This window comes from Silurus meridionalis, chromosome 27 (assembly GCF_014805685.1).
Source record: "Silurus meridionalis isolate SWU-2019-XX chromosome 27, ASM1480568v1, whole genome shotgun sequence".
NCBI lineage: Eukaryota > Metazoa > Chordata > Actinopteri > Siluriformes > Siluridae > Silurus > Silurus meridionalis.
Genome location: NC_060910.1, coordinates 9,590,040 through 9,611,559, shown reverse-complemented (window position 1 = coordinate 9,611,559; position 21,520 = coordinate 9,590,040). Strand labels below are relative to the sequence as shown.

The following is a 21,520-nucleotide window of genomic DNA, read 5'->3' as shown; positions in this document are numbered from 1 at the left end:
GGTTCAAGCCCCGGTATCGCCAAGCTGCCACTCCAGGGGCGCCGTATCACAGCTTCTAAGCAAGCTGGGATATGCAACGAACAAATTTCACTGTGCTGTAAAGGATATGTGACAAATAAAGGATATTCTATTCTAATTACAATTGTACATATTTGTAACTAAATTATATAAAAGTTTGTCAGACTTTCATTTCAAAAGATTACACAATATAATTGCTGTAATGTGAGAGTAAAGGAAGTGTAAAACATATGCACGATTACTGACTACAATGAAGCTATTATCCTATATATTAATCCTTACTTTATATAGATAAACTGTCCCTCTAGATCAGTGGTCCCCAACCCCCGGGCCAATTGACACCGGGCCGCACAGAAAGAATACAAAACTTACATTATTTCTGTTTTATTTATTATCTGATTCTGAACGATGTTTTATTTAGTAAAATTCCTGGATTCTCTCCTCCACATCTGTCTTTGACTCACTCTTGATGCATGTCATGATGCCTCGGTCACATGACTTACCTCCATCCACTACCTTCTTAAAGGGGCTGCTCCGGCCGCTAACACATAATACATAACCGCTAAATTCAAACCCCCAAGCAAACAAAATAAACAACAAACAACAACACAGTGGATTCACATTAATTATTAGATTTGGAAAATAACAAATTATACCAAATATACCAAATTATACCAAAAAATAAAAGTTTTTAGGGTCATATCATTTTATTTTGTTGTATTTATGATGAAAATATTGTCCGACATTAAACCGGTCCATGGCACAAAAAAAGGTTGGGGACTACTGCTCTAGATGACAGCTGGTCCAATTTTGAAATGCTAGTTGTTTACCTAATTAGCCCATGTGCATCTGCACCTTTGTCTAGTTGCAAAGATTGTTTCAGTGAGCAGTGCCTGGCAGCATTGTTCCCTCAAGAGTAGGAACGTTGCAGCGAGCTGTAAAGTGAAACCCAGTGTAGTGTGCAAAAACTCATTCAGGTTTAGAGTCTTCCTCAGGTTTCAATGTTAAAATCCTGCTTCACTATAGGTTTTTGAACTAGTGTCTCTAGTCATGTACAGTGTGCTCTTTTCTGTTCTTTGGCTAAAACTGACGTATAATGGTGACGTTTATGGAATCGGTTCTCTTCCATATGATTATCACAGCCCAAACGGTCGCGTAGCCTGACGGCGGTTTCGCACGTGTTACAGATGTGGTTACTCCACAGTAAAATCTGTTTTTGCAGTTGAATCTCAGAATTTAATGACATCTTCATATTCTTTTTTTAGCAACGTGATTCAATCTTATAAAAAGGTAGCAGAATAAATGAACATATGGAACACCTTCATATAATAAGCCACAACGACTAATACTGATTTTTTCTATTTCAGATATTCTATCCTGAGACAACTGACGTGTATGATCGTAAAAACATGCCCAAAGTGATCTATTGCATTCATGCACTCAGGTATTGGCAAATTATTTTTTGCAGTGATATAAATTTGTACTGCCCACTATACATACATAGCAATAAAACAGTAACCTGAAATAACGCAGCACACAAATGCTCTGTGGTTTGAGGCTAACATCCTTGATGGTTTTACTGACAAATGTCCTGTGGTACATCATCTCCAGAGCCCCATTGGTTTACTTCCTGCCTGCTTTTAGTCATTTCCTGTTACTGTTTCCTGTCAATTCCCGCCATTTTGACACAGCAGCAGATCTTGTTGTTATTAGGTGGCTTTTATAGGCTCTAGAGTGTGATGTGCTGCGACAGAAGAACATTTCATCCTTTACACACAGTTTTCCTGTGCATCTTTTTTGCCTTTCATTTACGCAAACCTTCATTCAAACATAAATGCTGTAATTAAGTAGAATGTTCTAGACAGCAGTTTCCATTCATTTTTGGCCTTTTAACAATGTCCTGTGACAGCGCATACTGTTTTATAAGGTGCAGCGACGAACAGGAAACCTGTGTAAAAGATGGTTTCTGTTTTTTTCTGCTGCATGTTACATACTTACTACAGAGAAGACCTAAAAGTGAACAGCGCCCCCCTGTAGCGTTATTACAAAGGAAAGATCATCATAAAAACACACAGACACCACATATCTATATTTATCTATGGAGAGATAGGTTCTGTAAATAGATACACACACACACACACACACACACACACACACACACACACACACACACACACAGACAGACAGACAGACAGACAGACAGACACACAGACAGATAGATAGATAGATATTGTGTATTGATATATTGATATAGATATATTGTGTATGACTTGTGCTAAGCTCTGTAATCTTATTCATTAAGACGTGTAATTCTTCACATTCAATTAAATATTCATAAATCAAATGAATAATCCAATAGCAGGATATAACAGTGTAAGTTAATCTTGAAGCCTCCAGTCACAAGTGCAATTAGCAAATACATGTCGATGTGTTTACTGTATGACAACAGGAAGTCCTGTCTGGATGTAGTAATTGTTTTTATGGTGTCTTCTTTCTCTTATAATTTGTTCTCTCCCTTGCCTGTCTGGTTTCCTTCCTCTTCCTCACAGAACAGTTTCCTTACTGCCTTTTTGACCCCATAGTCAACTCAGCTTCTCCCCATGGATCCAGGGAACCCCCCGCCCCTTGTAGAGAAAATATATCAAACAAACAACCAAGATCCTCTGCATTGTGTTTGGCCTGTGTTTAATTTTGCACTGCATGTGTGCATGTTTCCTTTGGATGATACATCGATTGGAAATGTGTGTGGAAAATACAGTTCCCCTCCCCTCAAGCTACTGCAAAGGCTGTAAACAATTCAATTAGTGGGAGCCTCCCAGATTTGGTTAGTCATTGTAAGTTATTTCTCTTGTGCCAGGGGTTAAACATTTCACCCTTTGCTCCTCCAGTTGAATAAAGCAAAGAGAGAAATCTCCTTTTCTTTGTCTTTAAAGGTCAAAGGTGCAGAAAGCATGCAAGACACAGCCACACAGTACACTAAAAGCTTCAATGATTCATGGTGTATTTATCCTTTATCAGCAGGTAGATGAAAGTTTAATAGAGTTTCCAGGCACCTGCAACAGGCAGACTGCAGGATTTCTCCATAGACAAGACCGAAGCCTACTGCATACTGACCTCTTGTGTTAGAATCCATGCTATTACAAGTTCCCATTTTATACCTAGTTCTACATTTCCTTGTATTTATGCATGTCTGAAATTACATAACAGTCTTTGATTTTTTGCAGTTTATATCTCTATAAACTGGGTATTGCACCACAGATCCAAGACCTGCTGGGGAAAGTGGATTTCACAGGTATGCAAGTTTTAGAGCTCTTTAAACATACTTACATGCGTACAACATACAGTATATGATTATTGTATAAACAGATTAATACAACAAACTTTTCATTATAAGTTCTTGTTTATCCATATGCCTAAAAACATAAAAGCACAAAAAGTGGTATGCTACAGGATTTTAAAAACCTTTCATGTCTTTTTTATGTAATTATATATTCAAATAAGCCTTCTCTCTCTCTCTCTCTAGAGGAGGAGATCAGTAACATGAGGAAAGAGTTGGAGAAGTATGGTATCCAAATGCCAGCTTTCAGCAAAATCGGCGGCATCCTAGCAAATGAGCTCTCTGTGGATGAAGCTGCTTGTGAGTAAAAAAACGTTGATCTCAGGGAAATGAAATGCTATATGATATATTAGGTTGTGGTCCTAAAATCAGTGGTATTTACTTTACTGGTCATGTTATAATGTCATAGCGTTACCTAGTCGGTGTACATATTGACTAATTAAGAAAGAAACTGCATTGTGAAGGTGCTGTTTACTGGTCACATGGACATTACAGTACAGTGAAATTCTCTCAGACATGATACAGTGTCCCTTAAGCATAGTGGGCTAAAGGCCTTGCTCAAGGGCCCAACAGTGACAGCTTTGGGGATGCTGGGGCTTAAATCCCCTGACCTTCCGATCAATAACCCAGAGCCTTAACCAATGAGCTACCAAGCACTATGATTAAAACTATTTACAGTATTAAACTTTAATCCAGTCATTTAACTTGAAAATACAAATTGTAAATAAAGTTGTCCTACTGTGAATGCTTACTGATCTATCTATCTATCTATCTATCTATCTATCTATCTATCTATCTATCTATCTATCTATCTATCTATCTATCTATCTATCTATCTATCTATCTATCTACTCTGCAGTGCATGCTGCTGTTATTGCCATTAATGAGGCTATAGATAAAGGTCAGGCTGAAGTCACTATGTCAGCTTTGCACAACCCCAACGCAATGCTCAGGAACACCGACGAGGAACTTTCTCAGGACTACCAAGATACACTGAGCCAAGCCAAGAGAAGGAAAGGGAAACTTGCATCAGGACGTGTAAGACATGGACACATTTTTTCAATAAATATAATAAATGCAGTGGTAAAACATTCTGCATATAAAAATTAAGTCACAGAGGCAGGAGGAAAATGTTAAAAACATTTATAGTGTTACACATTACATATGGCTGGTGTTAATACATATGTATTAGTTTCCACAGAACATATGGTGCATGTTGCTTTCAGTTCAATGCTGAAGAATGCTCTAGTCTAAAACAGGGGTCACCAACATCGCCCGTGGGCCTTTTCTAAAAATAGCTCACCATAGCGCCACTTACCAGTGAGCTGCGTCTAATTTATTTTGTTGCTATTCTTTTTTAAATCGGTCACGGATAGACCAAGAGTTGGAAACCGGAGTATGGTTAAACATCTTGTTTTTATTTAGTCTGAACGTATACAAGGCAGAGGCTTGAGGAGAAGTACGAACCGGAGAGCGGGTAGAATCCGTAATGTGGGTAGAATCCGTAATGCGGGTAGTCCAGGGATGATCGCCAATGTGAACCGTTAAAGGCAAACCTATCTTGAGTGCTTCCTCCGAAGCAGAGCCAGGAGCATGGAAGTACGGGCAATACTAGTGGTAGAAAATCCAGTAGATCTCTCATGGCAAAGAGAAGATACGACCGTGAGTGAGGTGGAATCGGGACCTTCTAAAGGGGAAAGGTAATTGGGAACAGGTGTAGGTGATTAGAGCAGCGAGCGTGAGCGTTAGAGCCTTGGAGGGAGGCGTGGCTGGTGGTTCCCTGACAAAATCACACTTGCATTGGTGTGAATTTAAAAATGACAATATTAAAATAAAAATGACTAGATATAGATGAATATCATTAATTATTAATAATAACATATAATTAAAGATAAATTGTGCACATTTGTTATTTTAGAAGTGTGTATCAAACTAGTAGCCATGCACAATAATCAGTACCCAAGAAGTAGCTCTCAGTTTCGAAAGGGTTTGTGACCCCGGTCTAAAAAGACGCCATTACAATTAAAATTGCTGATTTTAGTGAGTTACTGTAATGTTGTGTTTCCATCTGGCTTTGAGTAATGTATCCCACCCGATTTTATCACACCAACTTGAATACTGAAGAAAGGTTTCCACATTCCCTGACACACGAACAAATAAAAGTGTTTGTTTCCATACTGTGAAACACAAAAAAATAAAAACAAGAGAAGCATATTTTCTGAACGGCTGTACAAAGTGGGTCATTTTGATTTGTAAACCTCTCTCTCAAACCTCCAGTATAGTCAAGCATTCGATTTTTATCTGCAACATCAGCAAAGTTTAGGTGCAAAAACAAAACAACTCCCTCAAGAGTCCATTTGCTGACTTTTGAATACTGCATTGCCAGGTCAGGGCATGAGGTTACTTAAAGTTATAGAACACAATTCTGTATACACCTGATTATTAATGCTTTTATATTTTTAAATGCATGTAACTGAACACTCATCAGTTGATATGGATGTTATAAATGACAGACCTCTCAAGGTCACTATTTATGAGTCCTGGTTAATTCACAATATTGTGTCTGTTTAGCGGTTCTCCATCTCCACTGAGGAGAGGGATGTATATGAGGAGTTACTGACACAACAGGAGATTCAAACCAGTGTGGACTTGGTCAATAGTGAGTTCATAAATTACACTATTACAAATTAATTTTAATTTTTGCTCACATTTTTTATAGTCTTCATTCATTTCAATGTAAACTTCCTGCATAAACTATATTCTAAAGATAAGGTTACAACATGAAGAAAACTTTGCTCTGCTTTCAACCTGAAAATATGTATTCTGTTTCTGCAGTGTTTGCAGCTGAACAGAAGGTGAATCATGCCATTGATTTTCAGGATAAAGAGGCTCTCCTGGCTGCCCTCAGGCTACCTGCATTGGGAATTCTTAGTATCTTAGAAGCTAACTCGTCATGGTACCTGGAGCACTTTACCTCATACAGAGATCACAAAGCTAAGGTGCGGATAACTACAGAAAATATTCTAGGAAAGATTTGACTTATGTGCTGGTTCAAAAATTTCTGCCTTTTTCAAGCATTAGTCATAAAAGTCAAAAAGTCATAAGCTCATAATTTTTTTTTATCAATAGCATGATTTAAAAAAACTGTTTGATAAGTATAAACATGACCAAAGAACATCCTTCTCTGCAGGATGTAGGTTCTGCAGCTCACCTGGAGAGAGATGAGATTCAGAGAGCCGTGACCACCTGCAACGATCTTGCTGAATTAGAGAGACGAAGTATGAAAAACGTACATTTTTATATAATTCTATACTGATCAGGCATAACATTATGACATTATAACATTATGACCGCTGAGTAAATAACACTAATTATATCTTCATCATGGTACCTCGTAGTGGGTGGGATATAAATACAGCAAGTGAACATTTTGTCCTCAAACTTGACGTGTTAGATACAGAAAAAATGGGCAGTATCTTTCAAAAGTGGTCCAAGAAAGGAATTTAACATACCGCCATTATTTTATGTACACCCCAAGTGAACATGTCAAAACTATGTCCAGCGTGTCAATATTTTGTGTGAGCACCCAAGTTATCTTGCACACACTACTATATATAGAGTCAAATATTTAAATTTAAAAATCAAACTTAAATTAATACTTTTCAAGTTTTTAATACTCTAATCAACATGGCCATGGACAAATATGGATGCAAATATGTGTTTATTATTAGTGAAACCAAACTCAACATAGAGCATGAATACAAAATATTCTTGTAAATGTTTTAAAGTAATTATAGTGTTTAAAATTACGTAAATCATCAGAACACCAAGCGGAACTTTCGCCGCGTTTCCACTCGGACGGTTTTAACTGCCGGACGTGTGCATCATGGCGGATTTTTGCATTAATTGCCAATAACCAGTGTTAAAGCACATTGTAGTATTTTAACACTTACAGTCATAAGTAAATGTACAAGCTAGCTTTGATGTCTATAATTGTTTTTATGGCCACAGAGCAAGAGTCTGTTGCTGCCATCAACGCCGCGATTCGACAGGGTATCGCAGAGAACACAGTAGAGGAGTTAATGAACTCAGAAGCTCAGCTGCCCCTGGTGTATCCCACTGCAGCCAGTTTGTACCAATCTGAACTCTTCAGCCTACAGAACAGCTCAAAGGTGAGAGTTTTGGATCTGAATGCATGAACTGTTGATAAAATTGATCAGTTGTTGAATGAAATACATTTTCATAGTTTCATGAAATCATACAGTAGGTTGTCACAGTGATACTGGGTACAAGGCAGGAGAATTCAGTTTTGGATTGAGCACCATTCTATCAGCAGATTAAGAAAACTGACTTGTAGAAATATATATTTAAAATAGAAGTGTGTACACTATGATGTATGATACTTATAGGGATTCTTATATGTGCCCAATTTTTTGAACAGAGTACTGCATATTTTAGACAGAAAGCAATTTTGGGATTATGATGATGTGCATTAAAGGGATTTTTAATAAGAGGTATATACATATTACTATCACTAAAGAAGAAAAACAAATGGCAATTACAATTATAAAGTAAATCATTATTAATTATGATTTGTTTTAAAGCGTTACCTAGAATGTCCATCACTTCAGGTTTCTTTCATACTGTAAGATTTACATGATTTGTCACTAAATTGTTTGTGCTTTAGAATAAGGCGGGTCTGAGCCACGAGGAGTTGTGTGTTGCTGTGGAGATGCTGTCAGCAGTAGCGGTCTTAAACGAGTTGCTGGACACTAAGGATGTTGTGGCGGTCAGCGAGCAAATTTCTGACTCTCCACTCGGTTTCAGCAACATTGACCATGACAATATGCAGAGGTAATAAAAAAATGGGTGTTTGGCAATTACATCAAAAGTGACTGACTTGAATTTAATTAAAAGAGACCCTTATCTTTCACACGTTTAAAAATAAGAGTATTGATCTAGTAACTTTCACTTTGAAGTTATTAATCTTTTTTCTTCAAATGAGTAAAGACTTTATGTCATGATATTTACATTTATATTAATGGCCTTTTTGCAGATGCCTTTATCCATGAACCTATGAATAAATCAACTCTGGGTTCACTAGACTGCAAACTTAGGATACCATCAGCCTCTTTTAGCACATTTTATAGCAATTTTTTAAAATACATAAAACAAACAAACATACACTTTATTATGTTATATAATTATATATTATATAACGTGAATTAAATCTGTACGGTCATGTTTCTTTTTATTCCCAACAGGTATGCAGATTTGCTGATAAAACTTCGAGCAGAATCCCTCGCTCAGGGTCAGGAGTTCCTCACCTGGAATGATGTTCAGAAGTGCATTGACACTGTCAACTTTCAGGTTAATGAGGAAAATGAAAGTAAGGGGTCCCAGCAGACATTCTGTTTTCAGCTTTCACTTAAAAAAAAGACTCGTGGCTATAAAATTTTTTTATAAAATTATAAAATATAAAATTTATTTAACTACACAATTACACTATATTATAACACATTAGTATCATTCTTTACATACAAGTATTTTAGATTCATTTGAAACATTTAGTCAGAAGTTTCTGTATTTGTGTAAATGGCGTTAACCATACAATGTCTGTGTCTGCAGGAGTCATTGCCATCGCTGAAATCAACGAAGCTCTGAATTCTGGAGATGCAGAGAAGACATTTGCTGCTCTAACTCTCCCAACAGCCAAACTACAGGAAGTTAATCCAGCTACAGCCAAACACTACCATGACGTACTGCTGCACACCAAAGACCTTATCTGCAAGGTACTAACATCCTACTATTTTGTGTGGTGTTGCTGATAATAAAAATATTTCTATCCAGTGTATAACAGTATACTTCTAGATCTTTTCATCCCTAAGTTTTCAATCTCTGGTAAAATATTGTATAAACTTGTATTGTATTATAGTGGACAAAATATAGCAATGTTTATTGCAATTAAAGTACAAACAAATGGCCTACAGCCACTTGTATGCAAAACTGTCTAGATTAAGAAATTTGCTGGAGATATTAAGAGTAGTTTTTATGAAGAAATTATAACGTGTACAGAGAAATTATTGTGAAAAAAAATATGGAAACCCCATTTTTGACTCATGATTAAAGCTGGACATCAGCGTTTATAGACAATAGGATTTTCTTTTGAAAAGCAACAGTGGAAGAAGTGTCAGCATTTTTTTTTTTTCTGAGAATTGTGCCAATAGGGAAATATATCACTTTTAAAATTGCATCGTTTTAAAAACAAATGTGTGTTGCCCGAACAAAAATTGTTATACTCCCTTCTCTTGCCCAATGTACTGTAGGTTCTTGAATGTGAATTCAACATCGTGTTTGTCTGTAACATAGTAATGGTTACAACATTTCAAGTATCACTGTTAAATTGTGTTTAATTTTCTCCAGTTTCTCGCACGCCTCCATCACTTCTGTCCTAACAATCAATAACATCCTGCAACTATTGTGTAGCTATTTTCAATCTAGACCACCCCTCTGCCTTCCCACGATAATACCAAAAACTGAGCTCCCCAGTTGTTTACATAATCACTGAACTCCTCAGAGATGTTCTGGCGAGGGAGATAAAATTTACCCTGGAGTTTGAAGTCTTTGTTATAAAGTAAGAAAGGAAGGGGTCCAGGCAGCTGTGAAAGCAGCAGACACACACAGCTACACTGAAGTAATTGTAAAAGTCATCTTGATTGCTAGAAAACAGTCTTACATAATGTAGCCAGTGGATTATGTTACTTGGAGTGAAACACACTAAGAAGATCAAGAAAACAAGTGTGCTTGCTTTGATGTAACATGTGAAATCACAGCTTGACCTGCGTAGGTGTTGTACAATGGAGCCGTAAGCAAACACAATGACCGCGAAAGGAAATATGAAGCCTAGAAAAATTAGGCATAATCTATAAAGAATCAGGAGGTTGTATAGTTTCTCGTCATAAGGCATAAAGTCATGGCATGAGACGATCCCAACGTCTTTGAGGTAGTAGCTTTGACGAGTGAGGAGTTCTGGAGTCATGGCAATAGCAAAAACAACCCACACGGTCAAGCTCGCCCAGGTTGTGCAAGATCTTTTAGATAGTCCTCTGTACAGGAACGGATGCACCACCGCCAAGTACCGCAGCATGCTAACACACATATGAGAATGTATACAGCAGTACATGTTACCGTAAAAGCAAGCTGTCACAAGTTTGCAGGCAAATTCTCCAAACACCCAGTTGTTGTAGTTCAGATGGTAGTGGACTTTAAATATGAGAGAGACCAGAAGGAGAAGGTTTGAGGCTGCCAGGCCTAAGTAGAGGATCGAGCTAGATAAACTTCTAATCTTCCGACTGAGAAATGCCAATATCAGGGTGTTAGAAGGGATTCCGATAACAATTGCGATCAGATAAGCTCCTGGAATGATCCTGGTCCTGATAAATCCGGCTGTGTATTTGACATGATTGGTGGAGATGTCAATTTGCGGTAGATCTATGGTTAAATTATCATCCGTGGCTTTTCCATAAAATGTTCTTGGACGCAAGCTGCTTGGTGTTGCTATGGTAGAGTTGTCTGTTGAAATGAAAAAATAAATAAATAAATAAACAAATTGTTGGCAAGCGATACCATTTACAGACATTCTGAGATCCTGATAAATAAAATCTTATTTAAATGAATCTCAGTTTTTCATTTCAACAGTCCAACTGGATTACACACACATTTTTCTATATTACTTACGTGTATCTTGAGCATGGCTTGTGTCCACCAGCATCGAAGCATACACAAGTATCAAAAGCCGTCCCCACATGTTTGTCTCCGCATGAAGTCCTGGCAGTCTATCTTTCATCTATCGTTCTTTTTCTTTTGGTGGTTACAACCAGTACAATTAATTAGACACATCTTCGAATAAAAGAACAAAATCCAAAGGCAGATGAAAAACAGCTCGTCCAGCAGAAGTTGGAGTTTTCTATAGTCTTCATCCCTCACAGCTGTTGGGCGGTTTCCTGTGCAGACTTTTACAACACTGGCTGCAGAATTACTCACAGTCGCACATGCCAGGAAATTGTTGTGGCAATGTGGGTGGAGATTGCTGATGTCTGATGTCTATTTTTTACACAATGTTCTTCTTGACTTTTTTTTTTCCATACAATGCCTCATACACAATTTGCTTTATTGTTCAGACTTGCTTTTTAAAAAAATATAGAATCAATATTTTACATATTTATTGTTTGTTTTTTTGTCTTTAGAACCTTTTTAATCTTTCTAGTTTCTGCCTAGTCACAGGATTAGTCATCTTTTTAAAGAAAAACCAGCATTTAAATGTGTACGATACGTCGTACAAAATATGCTTTTTTTTACGTTTTTCGTATTGTCTTTCTAATGTAAAACAAATGTAAAACAACAGATATTGTAATTTTTTTATGGAGAGAATCTGTCACTAGCAAATGGAAATATTTTGGTATTTGGTATAAATTTTTTATGGAAGTTTTTTTGGCTCTCACACACATATACACACTCACACACAAACAGACATACAAGCATCTTTCTTTTTAGGTAAAACCTTTTACCTTTTACAGCTGCTCTATTTCAGCGCTGCAGACTCACCACTTCTGGGTTCAGATCTAGACTTGTTACATTCCTATAAATAGAGTTTGAAACCTGCAATTTGGCAAAGTTCGAAAGATACCTTTACAAGGGTTATAAATAAATAGCCTTAGGAGATTTCTGCAACTTTTTTTAATTGCTTCTATGCATTGAGTAGAACATTTATCCAGGTCCAAGGCATGTAATTATATTCATTTTATTATTGACATTTTTTTTTTTTGTATTCTGCTTCTTTCTCCTCCTTCTTATAAATGAATCCACAAAATCCCAAAACTCATAAGATCAAAATTAAGCAAGACTAGCATATCTCCCAAAAACTAGCATTATTCATAACAATCTGGGTTCAAAGCAAAATGATAAATACATACATAATAATGTAAACACCACCATCTTTTGTATTGCATTTTATAATTGAATTTCATGTTATTCAGAAACTGATTTTTTTTTTTAACAATTGATGATGAAGACATCTCAAATACACACATATTTCATTTGTATCTGCATGTTTCCTTCAATAGTTACTTCTACGCTATCTGGCTAATGCAATTAAGTATCCAATACCCATTCAGTACCTTCTAGGAAAAAATATTTTTTAATTTGTACGTGTGCATATTGACTCAGTGGATTTTGTAATGCAGAAATCAGGGGATGAATCTGCAGTCCTGTGGCTGGATCAAATTCAGGAGGCGATACACACTGCCAATCAAGACCAGGAGGACGCTCTAAAATGTACGCTCGATTGTACTTTTTTTTCTATTTGTTAGCCACTATAATCCTGATAAAGTTGATACGGTTGGAAAATAGTTTTTTTTTTTTAAATAATATATATTAATAGAGGTACCACAAATGCACAACATTATGGGTTTTACTGAAAAAGGCAAATATTGCAGAAAAGAAATTTCTTTCAAACAGTAAATCTTCTTAATCTAAAGTCAACTGCACTCATCCTGTACAACATGTAGCTACACACTGAGTATACACACTGACTTTGTGTCATTCCAGTGGCCGAGGGAGTGGCAGACATTAACCGAGCAATAGCTGCTGGACATGAGGAGGACACTTTGAGAGCAATGCAAAGACCATGTGTAGGATTGAGAGGAGTGCTGGCTGAATGTGCACACCTTTACCAGACTGAACTAGAACAGCTGCAGTCTGAACACACACAGCAAGGTAATGTGATTTTGTAAAGGTGTAGTTTATGAACGATCTGGGTTTTTTTCTGTGTGAAACCAATGAGCAGGTTTTCATAGTTAAAATGCAGTTCCTGTCTTTAAAAATATTTGAAATTATATAATAATAAATATTTTGTACCGAATGGCCAGGCAGAGGGACTGACCTGGAAATGATGTGCTGCAAGTTTAGAGCAATAAAGGATGAAGATGGGAATGTGTTGACTAATGAGGAGAGTGTGTTGAGAAGATGGAGGGAGTATTTTTAGCAGCTGATGTATGAGGAAAATGAGAGAGAAAGAGAAGGTTGGATGATGTGGAGATGGTGAAGCAGTAAGTGGATAGGATTAGTAAGGAGGAAGTGAGAGTAGCGATAAAGAGGATGAAGTGTGAAAAGTCTGTTAGACCAGATGACATACCTTTGGAAGCATGAAGATGTTTAGGAGAGATAGCAGTGGAGTTTTTAACAAGATTGGTCAACAAGATTCTGGAAGGTGAGAGGATGACTGAGAAATGGAGAACTGCAGTAACTTCAGGGGAAGCAAGGTGGAGGTTGGACTGCATCAAGGATCGGCCCTGAGCCCTTTCCTGTTTGCAGTGGTGATAGACAATTTGACAGACGAGGTCAGACTAGAGTCTCCATTTACTATGATGTTTGCGGATTATATTGTGATTTGTGGTGAGAGTAGGGAGCAGGTTGAGAAGAGCCTGGAGAGGTGAAGGTACAGGCTGGAGAGAAGGGGAATGAAAGTCAGTAGGAGTAAGACAGAGAACATGTGTGTGAATGAGAGGGAGGGCAGTGGAGTGGTGCGGTTACAGGGAGAAGAGGTGGAGAAGGTGGAGGAGTTCAGGTACTTGGGGTCAACAGTGCAAAGTAATGGAGAGTGTGTTAGAGATGTGAAGAAAAGAGTGTAGGCAGGGTGGAGTGGGTGGAGAAGAGTGACAGGAGTGATTTGTGATAGAAGAGTATCTGCGAGAGTGAAAGGGAAAGTTTATAGGACTGTGGTGAGACCTGAGATGTTGTATGGTTTAGAGACAGTGGCAGTGAGTAAAAGACAGGAGGTGGAGCTGGAGGTAGCAGAGCTGAAGATGTTGAGGTTTTCATTGGGAGTGACGACGATGGACAGGATTAGAAATGAGTTTATTAGAGGGACGAAGTGAAAGAGGCGAGATTGAGATGGTTTGGACATGTGCAGAGGAGGGACATGGGGTATATCGGTAGAAGAATGCTGATGATGGAGCCGCCAGGAAGGAGGAGAAGAGAAATACCAAGGAGAAGGTTTAAGGATGTGGTAAGGAAAGACATGCAGGTAGTTGGTTTGAAAGAGGCAGATGTAAAAGACAGAAGATGGAGTAGACGGATGATCCGCTGTGTGACCTCTAATGGGAAAGGCCGAAAGAAGAAGAAGAAGAAGATAATAGTAAATATATTTCTGTTAAGTTCGGCTTCATGTGCTAGCTATTGCTATCTTGTATCTAGGGACTGGTGGTAGCTTTTGGGTGAAGCACAGAATCAAGGACAAATACAACTATTTCTACAACCTTGAAAACCAAAAAGGGACATGGGAGGAACCAGATGACTTTATCCATGACAGCACACAACTCACAAAAGAGGATATTCAGGTAGGTTACATTCAGAAGAGGTTTATCAATACTGAGAAGCATCTGCACTATCAGCACTATTTATCTGTTTGCTTTCTAACAGAATTCGAACATTAATGTTGTTTTTATCTTAGATGGTTGTAAACAGGGTGACAGCGGAATATAACCGAGAACAGCTCTGGTTGGCCAATGAGCCGCTCATCATACAGCTACAGGCTTGGACTCGTGGATATTTGGTGAGGCGGGCCTACAGTGAAAGACTGAAGTATTTCAAGGAGCACGAACCAAGTGTCGTCAAACTACAGGTAAGATTACAGACTGTAAAACAAAATAGTAAAATACTACACATTTTCTAGACAATTCCCATTATTCCCATTAACCACACTCTTTGGTGGATGCCATCCCATAAAATCTAGCATCAACAATAACAGCTGTTTTTATATTTCATAAACCTTATATTAAATAAGTTTGAGTTCATAGGCAAAATAATTGCTGATTCAACATTTTAAATTGTAACATTCATAAAGTTTCTGAATCTTATTTATTTGTACCTTCATTAATGTTCCATTGTTACTGATATGAAGCTGGTTGCAATTCTTGTGCTAAGATCCATAAATATTTGCTCCTTCCAACACAGTTAAGCAGTCATCCAGGCAGCACACACTCTTCTGTATATTAACTACATATGGTATAATCTACTTCTAGTTTGTGTTGTAGCGTTGTGTACTATATTTGGAGCATTGTATAAAATTCAGTAAATGATGGTTTTGAATATTAGTGGTCTATACATAGATTTCTGTAAAGCTGCATTGTGCCTTGTGAAATGTGTCTTGAATTTCACATGGGTTATAATTGAGTGTGTAAACATTATGTCTCCGTCAATAGTATAATTTTGGCAGCTTTAACTTGTGATACTTAATAAATCTATTTGTTTGGGTACACAGTCAGCTGATTGTTTATCCTGTCTGTACAGGCATCCTGGAAGGGATATAAACAGAAGAAAGCTTACAAGGACAGGCTGCACACATTACAAAGTAATGTGCAGACTGTGGTCAAGGTAAACAATCACTTTCGATGAATACGCCATTATAAATGCTGATATTATAAAACTAATATACTGTATATACATTGACGCACACACGTGTGACGAATGAAAGGGGAAAAAAGTTACTCAAGCCCTTTGTGCAAAGTTATTTTGACTTACATTTAATATTATATGAGGAAACATTTGGTTTCTTCCAGGATGACGTTGTTCTCATCTGCAGGGCACTGGGGCTTCCTAAATAGTGTGATGATCTGAAACACATCCTAAATACTGAAGGCAGATTGATGAACTGATTTTGGACATAGATGTATATAGAGAGAAGGAGAGGTTGTAGCAAGACAAACAAAAACAAAAAATAGAGATCGAAGAGAAGATTGCGTGTTAATAATTGTTATATACAGTATAGGAGGTTATATAACAAATTAAGATATTTAACAATATTAGTATATTAAAGCATATGATATGTTTTATGAGATTGTATTCTTATAATCAGTGTATATATTTTTTCTCTTTTGCGTTATTATTGTCTCAATTTAGATACAGTCTTTGGTGAAAATGTGGCGGGCCAGACAAGCATACAGAAAGAGACTACAGTTTTTCAAAGACCATGTAAGTCATTTACATCATGATTGGGTAAATAACAGTTTAAATTACAACCTGCAACTTTTCGATTATGAATATTCACCTTTACCTTTCATATAGGTAAAGGAGATTGTGAAGATTCAGGCTTTTCTCAAGGCAAACAAAGCCAGAGATGATTACAAAACTCTGAGTGAGTAAAGTAACTATTTGCTACATATTTCTGTGGATAAGCTCTCATGCACACACGCATGCATGTTTTTAGCATACTGCAATAACTCTTGATTATGTTTATTTCGTCTGCTTATGTGTGCTTTAGCCGGTGCTCAGGATCCCCCTCTGTCTGTGGTCCGTAAGTTTGCTCATCTCCTGGAACAGAGTAACCTCGACCTGCAGGAGGAACAGGAAGTGATACGTCTTCGTGAAGAGGTGGTAACTAAGATTCGTGCCAATCAGCAGATGGAGAGGGACTTAAACTTGATGGACATTAAGATCGGCCTGCTGGTGAAAAATAGAATCACACTTCAGGTAGGAACAAAATAAAAATGGAGCTGGCATTTTTCTCCACGATTTACGTGCTTTTTTTTATTTTAAAATGAAAGTATTTGAAAAAATGTAGATGTAAGAACTGATACAATGAACAACACTTACTTATACTTTTGCACTTGCTTATGTTTGTTCTATTTACCATTTAAACAGGATGTGGTGTCACTCAGTAAGAAGATGAAGACCAAAAAGAACAAAATGACCAAGGAAGATCTGGCCACAGGAGACAAGCAGGGCATCAAAGGCCTGAGCAAAGAGAAGAGGAAGAGACTAGAGGCTTACCAGCATTTGTTTTACCTGCTACAAGTGAGTGACTGGTTTCATCATTAGAGATTTAAAAGCTCAAGCATTACTGTACCGCTTATATGTGTGGAGTACAGTAGTACCTCGGGTTATGAGTTTAATTTGTTCTGGTAGCAAGCTCGCAACCTGAAACCCTCGTATCCTGAAATCATTTTTTTATAAGAAATAAAGGAAATTTACTCTATGCGTTCTACACGTCCACTAATTTTTAAAGGTTTTGTAATGGTAATTATTGTACAAATTATAACCCCTAACATCAGAAATGAATAAAAATTAATAATTCACAAAAAATAGAAATAATTGACAAATGAACTCGCACTTTACCTTTGAGGAGAGTCGTGTCTGGCGTGAGGGAGAGGAGAGAGGAGGAGGAGCGGGTTAATTCTTGTAAAATCGTAGATCGTAGATGTTGTACAACTGTAAAGTCTTGCAAGGTCTGCCACACGCATACTTTGTTCACGCTTCGTGATAATTTCCTTTTTCATTCTACGGTAATCATCTCCTTCTTCTTCCAGTCTTTCTTAATCATCTTGGGGGACATCGTCACGATACTATACAGTACTGTTAACTTTACAATGCAGCGCAAAATATCTATGAACGAACAATAGCGGTCACAACTCGACAAAGAACACATGCGGCTACAACTCAACTAATAACAGTTCCAAAGACGTTCGCACGAGACGCTGCTTTTACGAGTGCTGCTCGGAGACTGAGGCAACACTTGACTCTGCTTTCTGTCAAGTCAAGTCAAGTCAGGTTTATTTGTATAGCGCTTTTCACAACAGACATTGTCTCAAAGCAGCTTTACAGAAATCAACAGTCAAGGTGAATGGTGTGTATTTATCCCTGATGAGCAGCTATGGCGACTGTGGCAAGGAAAAACTCCCTTAGATGTAATGAGGAAGAAACCTTGAGAGGAACCAGACTCAAAAGGGGAACCCATCCTCATTTGGGTGACATCAAGAGTTTGATCATAAATCTTTCAACAATACAGAACACTGGAGAGTGAGAACTAACATGAGCACTGGAGTATAAGATTATAAGTAAATGGTATAAAAGTAGGAGCTACTGAGCTCAACATTTGTGATCATCACAGATCCAGCATCAGCTTCTCCATGCCAGAGCCTTTAAACACTTCAGGAAGTCCAATGTCAAACTCCACACATGCAGTGGGATTCAGTTGGCACTGGTACGTCTCTAGATGGTTCAGGATGTTTGTGAGTTCGGCATCTACTTCTTTAAAGTCCATAATCTTCATGAGGAGGGACGTGACTGAAGCTGGCCAAACCTCAGGAAGCCTCGGGATGGGGAGAGAAAGAGAAGCAGTGGAGAGGAATTAGCGTAGCTGCTGTTCATGATATTAACAGCACAAGTTGATAATATTCTGTGCTTCGCTTATGAGTCTCGGTCTTACTTGCCCACAAAAAATGTCCATATGGCGCGAAATTTATGCTCGCAGGCTGATGCAACACTCGTAACCCAATACAAAATGTATTAAAAATGTATGCTTGTATTTGAAGTTACTCGTAACCCAAGGTTCTACTGTATTTATTTCTTTATTTATAAATGTATTCATCTTTAGAAAATGGTATTACAATTTGATTCACGTCTGGTAATGGAGTTTAATTCTGTAATCGAGTTTTATTCAGTGTTATTTATTTCCTGTTGTTGAAACAGACACATCCATCATACTTGGCCAAGCTGATCTTCCAGATGCCTCAGAACAAGTCTACTAAATTTATGGACACCGTGATTTTCACCCTGTATAACTATGCCTCGAACCAGCGTGAAGAGTACCTGCTGCTCAAGCTGTTCGAGTCTGCTCTCAAAGAGGAGATCAAGTGAGAAAACTCCCTTTTATCATTATTATCTTTGAGGGCACGTTGCATTAAGCTTAGATTTGCCAATACAGGTATTATTTGAGTTTGTATCTATTTCAGTGTGATTTGAATTTTAATTTTATTTGTGTCTACACCATCAGATCAAAAGTGGACCAAATCCAGGACATAGTCACTGGGAACCCAACAGTCATTAAGATGGTAGTGAGTTTTAACCGAGGTGCGCGAGGTCAGAATGCTCTCCGCCAGCTTCTTTCCCCAATGGTGAAAGACATAATTGAGAACAAGTCCATGGGCATAAACACTAATCCCATAGACATTTACAAGGCCTGGGTCAACCAGCTAGAGACTGCTACAGGAGAGGCCAGGTAAATGATCACATATGTACATATATGACATTTGTTAATATCTAGATATCAAAAATTAGGTTATAATACAGTATAAATAAATGTACAGTATAATAGTTTTTTTTTGACTGTACATTTCAGTAAACTGCCCTATGAAGTGACAGTGGAACAGGCTCTTTTGCATGAGGAAGTGAGAGAAAGGCTGGAGGCTTCAAATCACACACTGCGTACCGTCACAGACAAAGTGCTCAGCTCCATTATGTCTTCGGTGGATGCCATCCCGTAAGATCTAGATAGCTCTTTGTGACATGGTGGCCTTTTAGATCAATCTTATTATTGTACAAAACTATTGCTACAGAAGAAATGGGACATGAAAATAATTCAAAACAATGCGAGAAGCTTGAGGATTTATTATACACTAGGGGGCAGTGTTATTGTGAAAACTACAGACTGGCCTTCTCATTTGTAATCCAGAGATAAAATATTGAAAGAATTCTCACAATGTGGAAATGATTAACATTTTATTTCAAATAGCCTTTAGGTTTTTGCATACATGATGAGACTTTGTGTTCCTTTTTTTCTGATATGTTTGGTTCATTTTTGTCTTGCGAAATTTCTGTGCGATAATTCATATTGTTAATTCTTCAGTGGATTGCAAGGAATTTTATTGCATTGTTTTTTACCCTTGTTTTTTTTTTAATGCAGATATGCAATGAGATACATAGCCAAAGTTCTAAAGGATACACTTCATGAGAAATTCCCTGATTCATCCGAGGATGATCTACTGAAGGTTAGACGTGAAACATTTCACCAGATGTTCATACTGTACCTATGTAACAAGTGTGTGGGACAACACTAAATAGTTTAAATAGTTAAAATCTGCGTAGTTAATCAGTCCTTTCTGTCCTATAATTTTCAGATTGTTGGAAACCTTCTTTATTACCGCTACATGAACCCAGCTATTGTGGCTCCAGATGGATTTGACATCATTGACATGACAGCAGGAGGCCAGCTGCATTCAGAGCAGCGAAGGAACCTGGGCTCCGTGGCTAAAATGCTGCAGCACGCTGCTGCTAACAAACTGTTTGAGGGTGGAAGCGACCATCTTACCCCCATGAACAATTATATTTCTTCCACCTACCAGAAATTCAGGTTAGACATTATTTAAGAGATTGGAAAGACAATTAAAACAGTGGTCTAATATCATATTAGCAATATAATACTAATACTGGGTAGGATCCTGTTGGCTTTCAAAAGCGCCACAGTTCTTAATACAATCAATTCTACAAGTCTTTGGAAATATTCCTTTGACATTCGGGTCCATTTTGACATTATGGCATCATATAATTGGGCAGCTGTTCAGTCATACCACATATTACATCATCCTAAAGGAAAGGTAAATAGATAGGTAAATCGTTGCCATTAAAAGATGCACAGGCTCCTCAGAAATACTCAGGTAGACTTCTGAATTCAAACCAACCTTGTTTGATATTAAGGGATTTAATGTGTGCCAGCAAAAAAATCTCAACATTACACAAACACCACCAGCATGATCATTAGGGCACAAATCAGGTTGAGTCCATGAATGTATTCTATGAAGTCAAAATGCAACCCTACATCTGGCAAATCAATGTTTGTCCACTATTCAACTGTCCTGTTTCTTTGTGCTCATCTGACACTCACATTCCTGTTCTTGAATGACAGAAATGGAACCTGATGTGGTGTTCAGCTTTTTTTTTTTTGCCCATCCGCCTAAAGGTTCAATGTGTTCTGAGAAGACTTTCTGTTTACCAAAGTTGCTGTTTTTTGTTACAGTAGACTTCCTGTCAGCTTTGACCCATCTGGTCATAAACAAGGCATTTCCGCTCTAAAGGAACTGCCACTGACTGTTTTTTTTGGGGGGGTTTTCCGTTCCGTTCTGAGTAAACGCTAAAGACGATGATGTAGGAATGTTTTAGGAGCAGTATCTGAAGTACTCACACCAGTCACTAACAATATGACCAGCGAATATAAGTGTAATTTTGTGTGAATGACTTAACCATTATTTAACCAGAGGGACATCTGATGAAGCTGAAAGCTTTTTATGTATAGATTTTACAGTCACATTTTTAAGGTTGAACGAGATCTAGTTT

At 37.6% G+C, this 21,520-nt stretch overlaps 2 protein-coding genes across 2 annotated transcripts in view; one reads left to right on the top strand and one right to left on the bottom strand.

Annotated features, from left to right (window-relative positions):
* Positions 1-21,520, top strand: part of iqgap2 (IQ motif containing GTPase activating protein 2) — a 48,721-nt gene that overhangs the window by 18,661 nt on the left and 8,540 nt on the right. Inside the window, exons 5-29 of the mRNA XM_046841530.1 lie at positions 1,386-1,462; positions 3,243-3,310; positions 3,542-3,655; positions 4,215-4,393; positions 5,927-6,014; positions 6,191-6,354; positions 6,546-6,633; positions 7,367-7,527; positions 8,043-8,209; positions 8,620-8,744; positions 8,984-9,147; positions 12,598-12,688; positions 12,962-13,129; positions 14,609-14,751; positions 14,865-15,035; positions 15,704-15,787; positions 16,313-16,384; positions 16,478-16,547; positions 16,674-16,882; positions 17,054-17,206; positions 18,881-19,044; positions 19,185-19,409; positions 19,530-19,670; positions 20,094-20,178; positions 20,308-20,540. Coding sequence (XP_046697486.1) covers positions 1,386-1,462; positions 3,243-3,310; positions 3,542-3,655; positions 4,215-4,393; positions 5,927-6,014; positions 6,191-6,354; positions 6,546-6,633; positions 7,367-7,527; positions 8,043-8,209; positions 8,620-8,744; positions 8,984-9,147; positions 12,598-12,688; positions 12,962-13,129; positions 14,609-14,751; positions 14,865-15,035; positions 15,704-15,787; positions 16,313-16,384; positions 16,478-16,547; positions 16,674-16,882; positions 17,054-17,206; positions 18,881-19,044; positions 19,185-19,409; positions 19,530-19,670; positions 20,094-20,178; positions 20,308-20,540 — 3,404 coding nt within the window. The remainder of the gene's footprint in view (positions 1-1,385; positions 1,463-3,242; positions 3,311-3,541; positions 3,656-4,214; positions 4,394-5,926; positions 6,015-6,190; positions 6,355-6,545; positions 6,634-7,366; positions 7,528-8,042; positions 8,210-8,619; positions 8,745-8,983; positions 9,148-12,597; positions 12,689-12,961; positions 13,130-14,608; positions 14,752-14,864; positions 15,036-15,703; positions 15,788-16,312; positions 16,385-16,477; positions 16,548-16,673; positions 16,883-17,053; positions 17,207-18,880; positions 19,045-19,184; positions 19,410-19,529; positions 19,671-20,093; positions 20,179-20,307; positions 20,541-21,520) is intronic.
* f2rl2 (coagulation factor II (thrombin) receptor-like 2) lies at positions 9,157-11,624 on the bottom strand. Its single transcript, XM_046841532.1, has 2 exons — positions 11,093-11,624; positions 9,157-10,927 (listed from the first exon to the last, which is right to left on the bottom strand). The coding sequence occupies exons 1-2, from the start codon at positions 11,199-11,201 to the stop codon at positions 9,909-9,911; spliced, it is 1,128 nt and encodes a 375-aa protein (XP_046697488.1). The 5' UTR covers positions 11,202-11,624; the 3' UTR covers positions 9,157-9,908.

Excerpts from the sequence above, each read along its gene's own strand:
- f2rl2 (XM_046841532.1), bottom strand. The coding sequence starts at position 11,201 with ATGAAAGATAGACTGCCAGGACTTCATGCGGAGACAAACATGTGGGGA. Across the intron at positions 10,928-11,092 it reads AAGCCATGCTCAAGATACAC|ACAACTCTACCATAGCAACA; the intron begins GTAAGTAATATA and ends TCATTTCAACAG.